This window comes from Mus pahari, chromosome 15, assembly GCF_900095145.1.
Source record: "Mus pahari chromosome 15, PAHARI_EIJ_v1.1, whole genome shotgun sequence".
Taxonomy (NCBI): domain Eukaryota; kingdom Metazoa; phylum Chordata; class Mammalia; order Rodentia; family Muridae; genus Mus; species Mus pahari.
In genome coordinates this window covers 50955402-50969961 of record NC_034604.1, presented here as the reverse complement: position 1 = coordinate 50969961, position 14560 = coordinate 50955402, and the positions used below count along the sequence as shown (strand labels likewise).

At 40.7% G+C, this 14560-nt stretch overlaps 1 protein-coding gene across 2 annotated transcripts in view; it reads left to right on the top strand.

Annotated features, from left to right (window-relative positions):
* Positions 1–387: 387 nt before the first annotated feature.
* C15H5orf63 (chromosome 15 C5orf63 homolog) overlaps positions 388–14560 on the top strand; it is an 18761-nt gene continuing 4588 nt past the window's right edge. The window contains exons 1-3 of one of the 2 annotated variants that reach the window (XM_021214970.2): positions 388–449; positions 2266–2366; positions 13391–13508. In XM_021214970.2, the coding sequence (XP_021070629.1) occupies positions 13398–13508 (111 nt within the window). In that variant the 5' untranslated portion in view covers positions 388–449; positions 2266–2366; positions 13391–13397. The remainder of the gene's footprint in view (positions 450–2265; positions 2367–13390; positions 13509–14560) is intronic. The other variant, XM_021214972.1, reaches the window with a different exon arrangement.

The window sequence follows — 14560 nt, the reverse complement described above, 5'->3', positions numbered from 1 at the left end:
GTTCCTCCTGTTTCTTATAAACCAGTTCAGCCCCAGCCTAAAGGAGGAGGAAGTCAGTAAATACTACCTTAATAAATGAATGAACGCATACAGGGAGTGGTTAAAATGGCCAGTCTCAAAAAAACGCTGCCTCCCAACCCCCAGGCAGTTTCCTAAACACACAGAGCCCCTTCTCTAGTCCTTCCCTTCCTCCCTTCCTTCCTTTCTTCTCTTCCTCTTTTCTCTCTTTAAAATACATTTTAGCTGGACTTTCTCTCCATTGTCCTATGCCAGCAGGAGCCAGCAGCCCAGGGAAGAGAGAGAGAAAGACCTGGGAGGAAGGAAGGAGCCCAGGCGGCAGGGCGGCGCCCGCGGGCCGGAAGTGCGGCGCGCGGCGGAAGTGCGGCGGGCGGAAGCCGCAGCCTGGCGGCCCGAGCGAGGCGGAGGTGGGTCACGGCGCCGGGGCTACGGTGAGCGCTGCAGATGCCCGGGCGTCAGCTCGCACGCCCCGGCAGGAATAGGCCTCGAGCCCTCCGCAGTGCGGTGCGCTGCAGACTTCCATGGCCGTTAGCGGGGATTTAATTAAGCCGGGAGCTCTAAATCCCGGAGCCACTGGGGGGAGATTGTAAACGCGCGCTCTGGGAACCGAATCGATGACGGCAGGGAGAAATTCGGCTTCTCGAAGAAAGCAGAAAATGTCTTAACTCACGCTTCTCCCAGTGATTCACAGAGGCCCTGGTCTCGGGTTTAATTGAATTCTATGAAGTGGCAATATCACACTTGACAGCCTGCTGAGTTGACGGCCTTTTTAAATAAGTGGTTTTGAGCAGCCGCGTTGACCTTTAATTGGGGTGAAAAGGTTGAAAAGTGCAGGAGGGAACATGGCGAGTGCTGAGCCCCTCAGGACCCGGCTGTCTGGACCCCATCTTTGCTTTATTGGGTAGAAGCAGCCCTCTGGGCCTGTGGACAATAAAAGAATAAATCAAACTTCGCAGTTCCCAACTAGTACTTGGCCATGACACTCACCCCTGACAAACACCAACTAATGCACTTTTTAATAAGACACAAAGGTAGAAAATCGTCTGAGAGTTGCCATTAATGTGAATAGGTATCCAGTTGTTTCTAAGGCTCTCTTTAAGTGGGTTTTTGCCTAGCTTTATCCTCATTCTTACTAATCGTGTTTTTGTAAAACTATATTTTAGTGCTCTTTAAAATACAAAACACTGTGACCCAAAGATTCTCAGTTCCTTACACACAGTGATGGTGCTTAGACTATGTTATATCTCAGCACTACTATTACATTTCTCAACCTAAGATGGGCTTCTGTAACACTGGCTAACTAGTCACTCCCTCCAACTGTCTTGGTTGGACACTGAACAAGTTGAGACGGCTCTTAAAGACCACAGCCATCTCATTTAGTACTATTTTGTGGAATAGCTTATGAAAGTGCACATGATGCTCTCTACCAACCTTTAGAAGTATATGCATGAGGTGTATGATAGGTAAAGAACAGAGAAGAGAATGCAAGGGAAACAGCACAGTGGTGGTTCTTGACTTCAGTCCCAACACTGTGGTTTAGGCTGACAGACCTCAAGTCTGGACCAGCCCTCAAAACATAGTAAGTAAGACCTTGTTTCAACAAACCACCAGTAGCAGCAGAGACATGGAAACAGGTCTGTCCTGGAAACTGCTGAGTTATTGTTTCTCTGGGATAAGGCAGAACTAATCATGGTCCGATGTGAGATGTTGAAACCTAAGCCTGGGTCCTGCTGTACTGAGGAATTGCCTGGGACCAGAAAGGCCCAGTTGTGAAAATGAAAATCTCTGGGCTACTTTAAATAGGCCCCAAAATATCCTCTGCTTGCTCTGGTCCACTGGAAGCTACCTGCCAGAAAAGGATCAATAATTTTTGTCTCTCGGCTAGAGGAATATGCAACTACATAGTTTTATTTAGACAGACTATTGACAGGTGAGTAATAGAAATGAATATTTTTCTAACTCAGAGAATTTATTGAGCTGTGTTTCTGTTTTGTTCCAGTTGGTTGGCTGTATTGTACTCACAGGAACACTACCCAGAGGCATTGTGGAGAGATCCCTCCAAATAAGTTTGTTTTAATTAAAGCTTTTGTATTTCATATCTTGTATATATTCTAGCAGGCCAATATATTTAGTTACTTGTACTTGGGATTTCAAACACAGTAAGACATTGGGGTGATACGGTGTGAAGTAGTGAGGGGTTTTATGTTCTTATTGTAAATCTAATTTTTTGCACTGCTTTTATTCAAGGGATATACATCAGAAGAAACCAAAAGCCATCTGGAATAGTTCCTGGATGAGATTTTATTCCTGTTTGCAGTTGTTTTGAGGGGGGATACCCTCTGAATCAGGTATGTGTGGCTCTACAAGTATCAGGACTGCGTGAGCTTCTGTAACTCTTCCCTTTGTATATGTAGCAAGTTCTAGGGAAAAAGATATTGGAGGGGGGGGAGGATATATAGATATATGCGTGCACCTGTCTCACCCCGTTCCTGGTTCCTGTGCTGGGATCAGGAAGTACAAAGACTGTATTCTTTTTATTATAGTTCTTATTCAGGAGTTAACTGCCCAGAGATGTAAGAAAAATTTAAAATGTCTGCTGTATTTAGAGAGTATCAGTCTTCAGCTCGTGACTCTGGAGGCTGCAAAGTGTAACTACGTGGATGCTAAAGTCTCGGCAAGGGTCCCCTGGCTAGGGCCCATCCATCACACTAGGAAACTAGAAAGGGAACTTACACGATCAGAAAGCAGCAATACTAACACCCCTTCCCTTTTATTTCCCATAGCTTTCCATGATCAGATATCTTCTAGGCTCTACTTCTTAAAGATTCTGTTACCTCACCATTGCCATATTGGGGGTGGTGCTTCCAACACTTGAACCTGCTCAGTGTATCCAACACATGACATCAGTAGCATCTAGTAATGGCTATTTTACTTTATGACTTAGTCTTCCTTTTTTGTGCTGTTGTGTTGTGAATCTTTCCTCTGCCCCAAGGTCATTAAGGGGAGGGACATGTAATAATTACTTTTATGTTTCTAGTACCTGACTCACTGCATACACTCAGTTCATGCTATGGATGTGAAAAGGCAGTGTCCCTCAGGGGAAGTCTACACCTGTAGAGAACATGAAACATCTCTGGGAATGCAGCAGAGAGAGAAAAAAAACAAGAATCACCCTCAGGGAGTGACCAAGTGCAGTTAGAAGTAGTGAGTTCATTAACAGCTTGGACCAGGGAAGGGTATGGTTGAAAATCCACAAACTGTCACCAAACTGCCACCTGTGCAGATCCACCCGGGAAACTGTAGAACATTTGTTGAGTTGGATACGAAGGCTGAGAGGCGCAGCAACTCTCTATATCTGCACTCCTTCCAGACTTACAGTGCCCAACCCTTCACCCAAATATCTGTGCAGCCAATATTTGAAGAATTATCTAGGAAGGTATGCCAAATTACTAACTTACCCAGGCCACCAGCATCTTGGCTTGATCCTATCTGATCCTGTCTCAAGGACCTATCATGTTACTATTCTAAACTAAATTGCTCAAATGTCAGTGAAGAAAATCCACAATTAGTTTTTTGTCTGTTTGTTTTTTGTTTTTGTTTTTTTATTTCCTTTCTTTACTAACAACATCCTGGTGGAGTTCAAAGTTCAGAGCTTTAATATATATATATATATATTACGTATTGTATAGATAGAAATGTATATAAAACAGAGCAGTGAAGGGCTACATACTGCTGCAGTCTGTGAACCTGATTGCATCCAAAACCAGAATATAAACATAAACCAGCTATAAACATAAACATCCTCTTATTGCTCCAGTACTTTCTCATATTAATAATATAATAATAGGAAAATAGATTTTAGTTCAGTCAGGAGGGAAGGACATGACATTGAGTTATTTGATTTTTTTCTTCTTAATATATATGTTTTTGCTAAGCTAAGAGAAAGAAACTATTACATTACTCTATAGAAAGTTAGCTGAGGCCATCTGAAATATACGCATGGGAAAAGAGGTCTTCATGTTCAAATAGAAACTAATGTGAATCTTCTTAGACTTAGAGATTAGAACCCTTATGTATACTAAGAGACTTTTCTTTCTGAAACTTACTCCTTTTTTCTTATGAACCTTAAAATAGCCTTAAAACATATAAGCATATGCCCTTGTTCAAGGGAAAAATAAGAATAAACGAAAATATATTGTACAAAAGAATTAAACATGGTTTCCTTATCAGTTCCAAAGTATCAAAATATTCTACTGATAGCTGTGAAAGAACAAAATAAGACTCAGGAGTCTGTAGGATCTTCCACAGCTTGGTATCCAGGGCCTATCATGGGTAGTACTCAGCATTCAAGTTAGACTCTGGGTTGTACAGGCCTGTGACTTAGTGATAGTGAAAGACTAATGAATTATTGGATTTGCAACAACATACCTTGCAGGTCTTATATGGTCATATAAATTGGAAATGAATAGAATATTAGTAACAAATGGAAGACATTTTGAATTGCAAATTTGTTTTTAGCAATTAGACTGGTATTACTATCTTAGCATAGCGTGACTAAAATGTTTTAATGAAATTGTCTTCTTTCTGAGTCAGTATTAAAAATCAGAGGAACAAGGTCATATTGGGTAAGAAGGATAAATGTCAAAAGGAGTCTGCATAATTTCTTATGCACTTTGTTCCCGTTCCCTGAACTAGATGGTTTTGCCCTCAGTCTTAAGGTTATCGTTATGGGAGGATGGAACTTTCAAATTAGTTTTTAAACTCTGTTAAAGCCCTATGTCTAATATAAGCTAAGCACATTATTTAGGTTTTCTTGCTTTCGGGAATGGGTTTGCAGCCATTATGTCATAACTGAACTGAACATTGTTGCACTCTGAATTGGACTGTGCTGCTCTGGCTCTAGGCCAGTTGCTGAGTCAGTATCTTTGGGATGGAGGATAGAAGGAAGAAAGCAGCATGCGCAGACTAGGTCTAGGATTCCCTCTGGATTACTCCTAGATGCTATGAGGCTCATACTGTGGAGTGCATGACTTTTCTTGGTTAAGCATTGTTTTATTTTTCTTAGCTGGATGTTTTCTGAAAACCTTTTCTTGACATTGTCACACGCACCAATTCCACTCTGGAGTAGACTCCTCTGAAGTAATGATCTGGAGGGAATGACTGCTAAGTTCTAAAGATTCTAAAACACTTATGTGCTCTGAAGATTCTTTTCCTGTCAGCCTAGCCCAGGCCAAGGCCAAGGAGACAGTGCTTCTGCACAAGGGGAAGAATGCCAAGATGAATGGGATATGTCATTTAAAATAACAATTTAAGTGTGTCTAATAGAATGTCCAACTCCTATGATTAAACAGTTTCCAGATGAATGCTTGACCACTCTAGTATCAGCTCCCCACTTCCCAATGTAGTGGTTTCTGAAACCCCTGCTTCTCAGTTATGAGTAAAGAGAGAGAGAACAATTGACAGTAAGCAAGTATGGTTGTGCATGGATCTCAAAGGGAATTCTGAGCTCATATTTTCAGCTTTCAAAGATAGAAAATTATTCAAGGCCTTGTGCAGGCATGGTCCTTTCCTATGCCATTTCTTCAGTGTGGGATTGCTCTTTCTTGGGTCACAAGGACATTTGAAACCTAAAACCTGTGAACATGCTTCTCTTGAGTCTCTGGAAAATGAAAGATCAGACAAATAGTAGAATTTCCATTTCACAGTTGGCAAAACTAAGGCTCAAAGAGATGAGTTGCCCTGGGCCTTAGAACATGTTAGTGGCAGCTGTGTTTCTCTTTGGGATCTATGTTTGTGAAATCTTCACCAATAAAATAAACAAACAAACAAATAAATAAATCAATCGATCCAGGGATTTCAGACACAGAATTCCTATGTAAACTCTACACGAAGATGAACTCACAGCTGTAAGTGAGTTAAGATAAGCTACTTATGCTTCATTCCTCTGACTGATAAGTTTGAGTGTGAATTGTGTTTATTGAAAAGTATTTTGATCTCTCCAGCAAATTTATTCAGTACTTGGTAAGATGATGAATAATGCCAACTTAACACTTTCCTTAGGGGGCTTCTGTTCTGATATATACTGCTTAAGGAAATCATTAGCATTATAGTAATCACTACTTTTCCTACCCATAAAAATAAGGGCAAGCACAGAGAAAGGGCCACTGGAAGAGGATTGTCTTTTGTTTAAAATCTGTCAATGGAAAAATTATTTTTGAAAAGCTCAGATTGGGTGTCCTGGTTTGTAATTTTCTGAAAGTTTCTGAGTGACTTAATCCATGACCTCATGCCAGAGTGTTTGCTCTCCAGTCTTTTGTTTGTTTGTTTGTTTGTTTTTCAAGACAGGGTTTCTTTGTATAACTCTGGCTATCCTGGAACTCACTTTGTAGACCAGGCTGGCCTGAACTCAGAAATCCGCCTGCCTCTGCCTCCCGAGTGCTGGGATTAAAGGCGTGCGCCACCACGCCTGGCTTTGTTCTCCAGTCTTATGTAGACACAGTGCTATCCAGTTTAAGTAGTGTTCACCATCTGAAATGTTGAGCTGTAGCTGAAGTATTTTTCAGTCCTTCAGTTTCTCACTTCTGAAACACCTGTTGCTAAGGATGTTAAGTCTTCTTCTGGGTCTAATAAAAACAAAGTTTCAGGAAAAAATCATTGTCGTTAGTTATAAAATCCTCTTAGAATTATTTCATAACCAATAATTAAGCATTGGTTCTATATTGCTTTGACTTATACAGCTTTTTAAATGTATTATCCTCTTTAAATATGCACTTTAAGATAGTCAACCTTTGTCTCCACTCTTTTCCTCCCACCAGCTATCTCTGTCAATACCCAAAATATCTTTTAGCTTGGTAAATTAGGCAGGAACCAGCCATGGTTGTGGTTTAGTAGCACATTGGTTATAAGATTAATGCCTTTGGAGCAGCATTAGATACATTTCTTCTTCTTGATTCATGTGTCTCGTTTCCCTGCCTCATTCTAGACTGCTCCCTCCTTCTGGAAACCCTCCCCACTGGCCTCCATGGAGATGTACTCTCTGGCTTTCCTCTTACCTCCTCAGTGGCTGTGGGGCTTGTCCTGGCTTCTCTCTCCCCAATCACTATGAGTTGGATTGCCACAAAGATCGACATTGAGCCCTCCCCTTCTGTCCTACCAAGATCATCTCATCTTAGCTGCAGATACAAGCGTTATACCAACAAGAACTAATTTTTACCATTAGCTCTGGCTCTTCACATGAGTACCAAACCTTTATATGTCACTGCCCACTTGAGTCTCAATGATTCTCAAACTACAAACAAGTTAATCTTCCAAAATTTTAGAAATTAAACATTGTTCAAACCCATCAGTGTTTTTGAAGAGGTACATGACAAATCACACATGGCTTGACAACTATTAAAAAAAATCTCTGAAGTCCCATCCTGGGACTTGACAGCTTTTTTCCATTATTCTTTATCTCTTCGCTCAATTCATGTTTTCCCCAAAATTTGTATCGTGTCCAACCCAAAATTTGGAGTACTTCCTATTTTGTTTACATGTCCATAAACCCTAAGTGATTGAAAATCTTTTTGTGACACTACTCCCAACCTTAGCCCACGGTACTTAGCTTTCCCTTTCTCTTGAAGCTCTTTGTATGCCCCATTGTTACACCTCTTGTCTTCCTTGTTTACCTGTCGGTGCATGTTAATATTCTGACCATATTTTTAGCTCTTCATCAGTGAGGATCATCTCTTATTTACTTTCAACTATTTATTTCCTCATCACTGTGGAATTAATGAGGAAATGGTCATTAGTTTGCTACTACTATAAAGCATGATATAACTTTTATCTCAGTTAAGAGTCACCCTTCTGCCTTGGTCCTATGAAGGCTCAATGCCCATGTAGAATGCCAGGGCAGGGAGGTGGGAGTGGGTGGGTGGGGGCGGGAAGCACCCCCATTGAAGCAGGGAGAGGGGAATAGGATAGGGGGCTTGTGGAGGGGAAACTTGGGAGAGGGGATAACATTTGAAATGTAAATAAATAAAATATCCAAAAAAAAATCACCCTTCTAAATCCATAAACTCCATCTAGAATTCTTGTTGCTAGTATATAGTGTATGAAGTTGATGTAGGTTTATTTGGAGAGAAACAAACTAATCGCCAGAATAGATGAAGGAAAATGTAATGTAATGTAATTTTACTGAGAAGGGGTGTTCGTTTATTAAATGGGAGGTATGTAAATTATTACTTTAATAAAATTGTGATCTTACTGTATAGACAAGTCCTGAACTTCAAACAGCCAAAGGACATTTTCAAAATGTTCTTGCAGATTGATTATATATAAATGCAATTGAATATGGCACCAAAGGACTTGAAACAGAGATATCCAATCTCTATTCCATGATCTGAGGGGAGCCAAGGAAGCCTTGAGTGAATGTGTCTTGTTCATATGGCACAACCATGTCAAAGATGAATTCCCCAAACTCATGTGAAACTTCATAGTCAGGGAGAAGCTGGGCAGTGTGTTGTACACAGTAGCCTACAACTCGCTATCAGGATCCTTGCTATCAGATCCTGTCTTAGTTTCCCAGGCCAGGTGCCACAACTGTGGGGCTGAAGCACAGGAACACTACCCAAGATTCCACCCACATTAGTAAATTGAGGCCTCACTTCCTGCACCCCTTAGAATGGACACCTCAGAGTATCACCTTACTGGGAAGTTTAGGTTTTGTCCCTGTCCATACAGTGGTGCCTGCCTTCATCACTTCCAGCTGCACAAGTGCCCTGTCAGAGCTCTCCTGTTCCTGTATCCAAGATCTTAAGTTACATTCCGATTTATTCAGACACAATTGAGATTCAAATACAGCTGGTTGCAGACTCAGGGATGAGTGCTGGGGGCATCATCTGTCCCTATTTCCATAGGCTATGTAGAACCCAGTGACCCACGTCATCACCTCAGCGACCTCACCTGATTACATAACCCCCAAAACATGGGGTTTGTTCCTAAAAGAAGGGTGTGTTTCTTTTCATTTGGGTAAAAATAGAAATGCTATACCAAGGTGGTCATGCATATGAAGTGGAGCATTTAACTTCTCACATGGCACAAATGACTAAACAGAAGCCTTGAAGCTAGCTCTCTTTAAAGAACATAGGTTCAGCAAGAGCTATGATAATAGTATTTGGTTAATGTCAGCTCAGCATTAAATTTACATTATAGTCTTGTGCAGAAGCTCCAACATTATCTGTTAATAACCAAGGTGGTACCTGGGCTTATATAGACTTCTTGGTTTTGCACATGAACTAACACTGCAACTTGCTGAGGAATGATTATGTGAGCTTAGAGCTTTGGTGTGCCAAAGGACTCTTTGTATGAATAAAATTCTGGTCAGTGAAGGTCAGTTTCTCTACTCAAGCGAGAACAATGTTGTTTCCCTCCTAATCAGATGCATACAGTGTTTGAAAGATCCAGGAGCTCTACATAAGTGATGTGCAGCTATAGCCTGGGCAGCTCATCATGCTGAAATGAATAATCCTTAATAAAGGCTCAAACAACCATAGCATCTTCCTGTACTATAATCAGTTGCTTTCATGGTGTGCCCTTCAGTGCTTCTCAGGGAAACGCTATAAAGTTAAGTTATCTTCTCTATCGTGCTTCAAGGAAGGCTGAATTGGTCCAATCAGTCCTCCCCCCATGTTGTATTTGATTCTGCCATAAAGACCAATGTCGTCTGCCTGAGTTGTGTTGGAAGGCCAGTCTCCCTTTCTCTTTTAGGGGATCCGGTCCTCTGAGTAGCACTGGACTTGAAACAGCAGGAGTCACCGTCTTTATTGTTAGCTTCAGAATTTTCTTTAAGCACATTCTAAATCCAGTTTTATGCTTTTTCTGCTTTCTTCCAGTCTGTGACAAAGGTGACCCAATTGTGCTTCTTTGATATTATGAGCACAGTTCTTTGTGTTCCTGTCACAGAGACATATAACAAAATACAAAGGATAAAACTGTGTCTGTCTGTATAATAGGAACACTCGTTTCATGACTAAAGTGACATAATTTTAAAACAATGCTGTCAGTAAGGCCTAGTCGTACAAATTTTAAATCTCAGCTGCTCAGAAGGTCAGGGCAGGAGGAGTGCAGGTTCAAGGCCAACCTGGACTACAGAGTGGGTTCAAGGGCAGCCTGGACTATTTAGTGAAACTCTTAAAGCTTTTGCCCAGCATTTATGAGTCCCTAGGTTTGGTTCCAGTACAGAGAACTGGGAGGAAATGCTGTTAACTCACAATTAGGAGCTAATAGGCAGAGACCACTTTTCAGGATGTTTTTTATAGTACTAAGATATGGTTCAAAAATAATTGAACTAATGAAAATGTCACAGTGATAGAGTAGTCCACATAAAGATTTTACTTCAAGAAGGCATAATTTGGTGAATGTGACTTTGACAGCAATGGTGTTGAGGTTTACAGAGTTAGTCAAATGATCTCAGAAGAGCATTAAAGTGTTCCCATTGGAGTATATCATTTTTTCATTTAATTTTTACAGCCATAAGTGAACCTCAAGAATTAAGAAATTTTAGCTTTAATATCTGTCTAGGTAATAGTAAGCTTTTTCTTTATATCAGACGCTAATATAAATTTATAATACACCACTATGAAAGAAATAAGTTAATTGAACAATATAGTAAAAATGCATATACCATAGGCCATTAAAATTTGCAAGTTGTAAAACTGCATATCATTGGTGCCTTGCTCAGGAAATACGCGTACCAGGTTTAAGTAATTAAAAGTGCATGAGAAGGTAGCAGTGGGGAGGAGGGCACAGCAGTAGTTGTAAGCTGAGTGGCTATAGCATCACTGAAGACCCCGCCTAGCTCTCTGGTTATTGAACAAATATTCCACCCAATCTGGAATGCATGGCAGCTCTGTTTACTACGACAGGCTTTATTTGTCTTGGCTGCAGTCAAGACCACATGCTGTGTTTTGTCATGTTGGAAATACTGAAGCCGTTTTTCCATTGTGGATGTGAATTTTTTTTTTAAAGCCTTAACACCTCAGTCTCAAGTCAGCTAATAATAAGTTTTCCTTTCCTTTCCAGCCAAACATCAATAAATCTTCTTTCCCTCCACCAAAGCAAGTAGCTGCAGTTCACAATCCTGGCTGTAGTCTTGGTGCACTGCCAAGGAAGGCCCCCATCCTCCCCATTTCCAAGGACTCTATCTCTACCATTTATAAAGCTAATTTTTTCATTTACATCTCCTCCATATATAGTACAATTTCTTTACTACCATCTTATTTTACAAGAGAGTGCCACTGGTATCATAGAGTCCTTCCAAATCCAGTGATTCAGAATGTCTGTCTACTAAACGTCAGTTGCCTATGCATAGAAATGTATCAAATAGATAAATACCTACCTATAAAATTCAGTTTTCCCCTTCATTTATGTCCTGTGTAGTCAAAGCTGTATCTTCAACTGCATTTACCTTTTGGAGTTGTTGATGCTGTTGAATTCACAGAAAATGTGGATGCTAAGACTTAACACTTAGTTGAGAATCTCACAGAATGTTGTGGCATTGCTTCCATTCACTTGCCAAAGTAATTCTAAGTAGCAGATTCCTGCAGGTCAGTTAGTTAGCAGGGAAATCTGGGCAGAAGTAGAAGGGTAGAGGTGTATGAGTAAAGGGAAGGTCGTTGCTTTCATGGATCAGTGGCTGAGCTTTTTGTCCTATGGTCTTTATTGTAGTTTGATATAGGTGGGTAGTTTTTTCTAAAGTCCTATCATTTGGTCTGAAATAAGTTTAAAGCTAATTTACACTGAGAGGCCTAGTAGCCAGGGGAGAGTAGCACGTAATAAAGTCATCCTCTGCTCTGTGAAGTAGGGCACAGGAGATTTGAAGTGGTGACAGTGCCAACTACAGCTCTTCAGTCCAGAGTCAATAGGCACCCTGAGGAGCGGCAACCTTTAGTTTAGAGGGAGGCTAAAGAATGACTGCTGTCCACACTGAGTAATCGAGCAGAGGAGAGATTAGGAGGGAAAGGCTCGCTCTAGTGTTTCAACCCTCAGGCAAATATATAAGTACCTGTTGTGTGCACATTGACTGTGTGTGCTGAGGAATACTGGTGTGAACAGTGCCTGTTCTTATAGAGCTCTGCTGTAGTAGAAAGGGACAGAAATTGTAAGTAGTAAGGGACGGCCTCAAATGGAAATACATATAATAAAAGTATGCATTAGGTTGATTCACAGAAATATTATGAATATGAGGATGGGGAGTTACATGCTGGCCAGCATGGGTAAGGTAGACTCTTCAAGAAAGGGATTTGAGTTCTAGGGCAAAATAAGGAGAAAGTAAGCAAGCTTCCTATGGAGAAAGAGCTGGTGCAGAGCTGCTGGTGGGGAAGGGCTGGCTGTGGGTTGTAAAGATAGACTAGAGTCTCCACAGCTGCCGCTTGTCAACCTAAGAAGGAGAAACTGGGAAATAGAGTTGGAGAAGAAAAGGGAAGGTAAGAAATAGGATCCCCAGAAATTCATCTCGGAAATAGTGGTGAGCGGGAAAGGTAACTAACTCTACGCGTGTGCTTTAGAAGTTACATTGTAACATTTATAGACTTAGCTACAAAGCTAGGGGGTTAACAGGAATAATGGGGTGTCTTAGTCAAGCAAAGTAGCAGTCTGAGGGAGCTTCAAAGCCCATTGTCGGACATGCTGCTATTAAACTGTTCCTTCTGGAGTCTCTCCAATAAAAACACCAGTGTGTTTGTGTATGCAGCTTTTGAAAATCATGGCACTCCCCTTTAGAACGCTTCTTAAGGGGTTGAACAAACTTTTTTCCTCACAAGTTAACTCAGACTGATTCTCTGTTAGTTTCTCTACCTACATCTCTGTGCTTCTCCATCTCTTTTGGTGTGAGACAGACATCTCCTTGGAGGTGGTTTGTTCTTTCGGGTTGCCATTTCCTTACTACTTTACCATGGAAGGGCTGGGTGGTGCTGCATGCTTGCCAGTAAGAGTGAACCCACCATCCTAGGACTAATAGCCATCTCAGGACACCTTTACTTACAAGGAGTTATCAGGATGCTAACAACATTTGCAGCTGAAAGTTAATCTCATATTCAAATTAACAAACTCATGAGATTTGCATCTAGAAACCAAGTGATTAGGTACAAAACTAATAGGGTTTTTTTTTATTGTTGTTTGTTTTGGTTTTTAATTCTAAATTCTGTTTTGCCTGGAGTACAGTGAATTTATTATGGACACTTGCCAAACATCTGGGCCTCCCTGACATTCCTGGATTCCGAGATACAATTCTGAAACTTTCAGATTCAATCATAAGCTTGCAAGTTACTGCTTGTATTCTAAAGAGCAGAGTCAATGGTGCATTAACTTTATTGGCTTATTTTTCTTTTGGCAGAATTAAAATGCTCTGGTTTCAAGGAAAGAGCCTGCAGATTGCCAAATCCTCCTTTGGACTCTTGAGAAATCTCTCTGCCTCTAAAACAGCTCTGCCTGTGCTGACCTTATTCACAAAGGTACTGAAGGGAAAAGCAAAATTACAACTTAAAAAATAAAGTGTTATCACTGTTGGGTGAAAAGGTTATGTATATCCCTGAGAAAGGGTCAGATCTGTAAAGAAAAGCAGTGGGAAGAACTCCTCTGACCTGGTCTTCAGTTTTTCTTCCTGAGACATTATCATTTCATTGTTTCTCAGTTATTAAGGGTACACTAATACAGATAGTGGTCATTTTACCCCTGCATTTAAAAAAGAACTATAGATTATAGTTAGGATGATTAAAAATGTGCTATGTAGAAGTGCTATTTGTGGTAGTTATGTCCTAGAAAACACCATAAACATTGAATGAGCAAATATTAAACCTAGGAAAGTACTGGATTGGGTTCCCATGAGCCCCTGGGCACAGTATTTATGTGAACCAACTAAATACATAACTTTAGTTTATGTGAGTTTCTGTTTAAAGATGTCTTCAATACGTACTGTTTAGTAATTAGCATTTTGCTCGTGGCCAACAACACCACAACTCATGCCTAAATGAAGCTTGCCTAACAGTTGAGTTTTCTCCATGAAGCACATCACAGATTTCTTTTAGCACCGTGCCTAGGGGATTTTGTTTTTTTTTTAGATCACCAGCAAAAATCACAACAGCAAAAAAATTTTTAAAAAATGCCACTACCAATACAACAGCACCCATGGGAGTATTTATGAGAATACTAGTTTATGTTTACAGAATGGGAGCTAAAGCAAGGGGCAAAGCATTCCCTCATTGGACCTCACTTTAGAAATGTCAGGTCAACTGGCAACTCAAACTTTTTACAGCTTTGTGCATAAGCGTGTTCATGTCTGACTGTAAAAGTGCTTCCATTATTGTTTGGGGGTTGCAAACTTTATTACATAGGCAAAGTCACAAATAAGAATGCCCTGGCACTACTGTTAAGCTACAGGGGTGGTTTAACTCTGTGTGTGTGTGTGTGTGTGTGTGTGTGTGTGTGTGTGTGTGTGTGTACGCACGCAGGTATGTATGGAGGGTGTGTGTGTGTGCAGGTATGTATGGAGGTGTGTGTGTGTGTG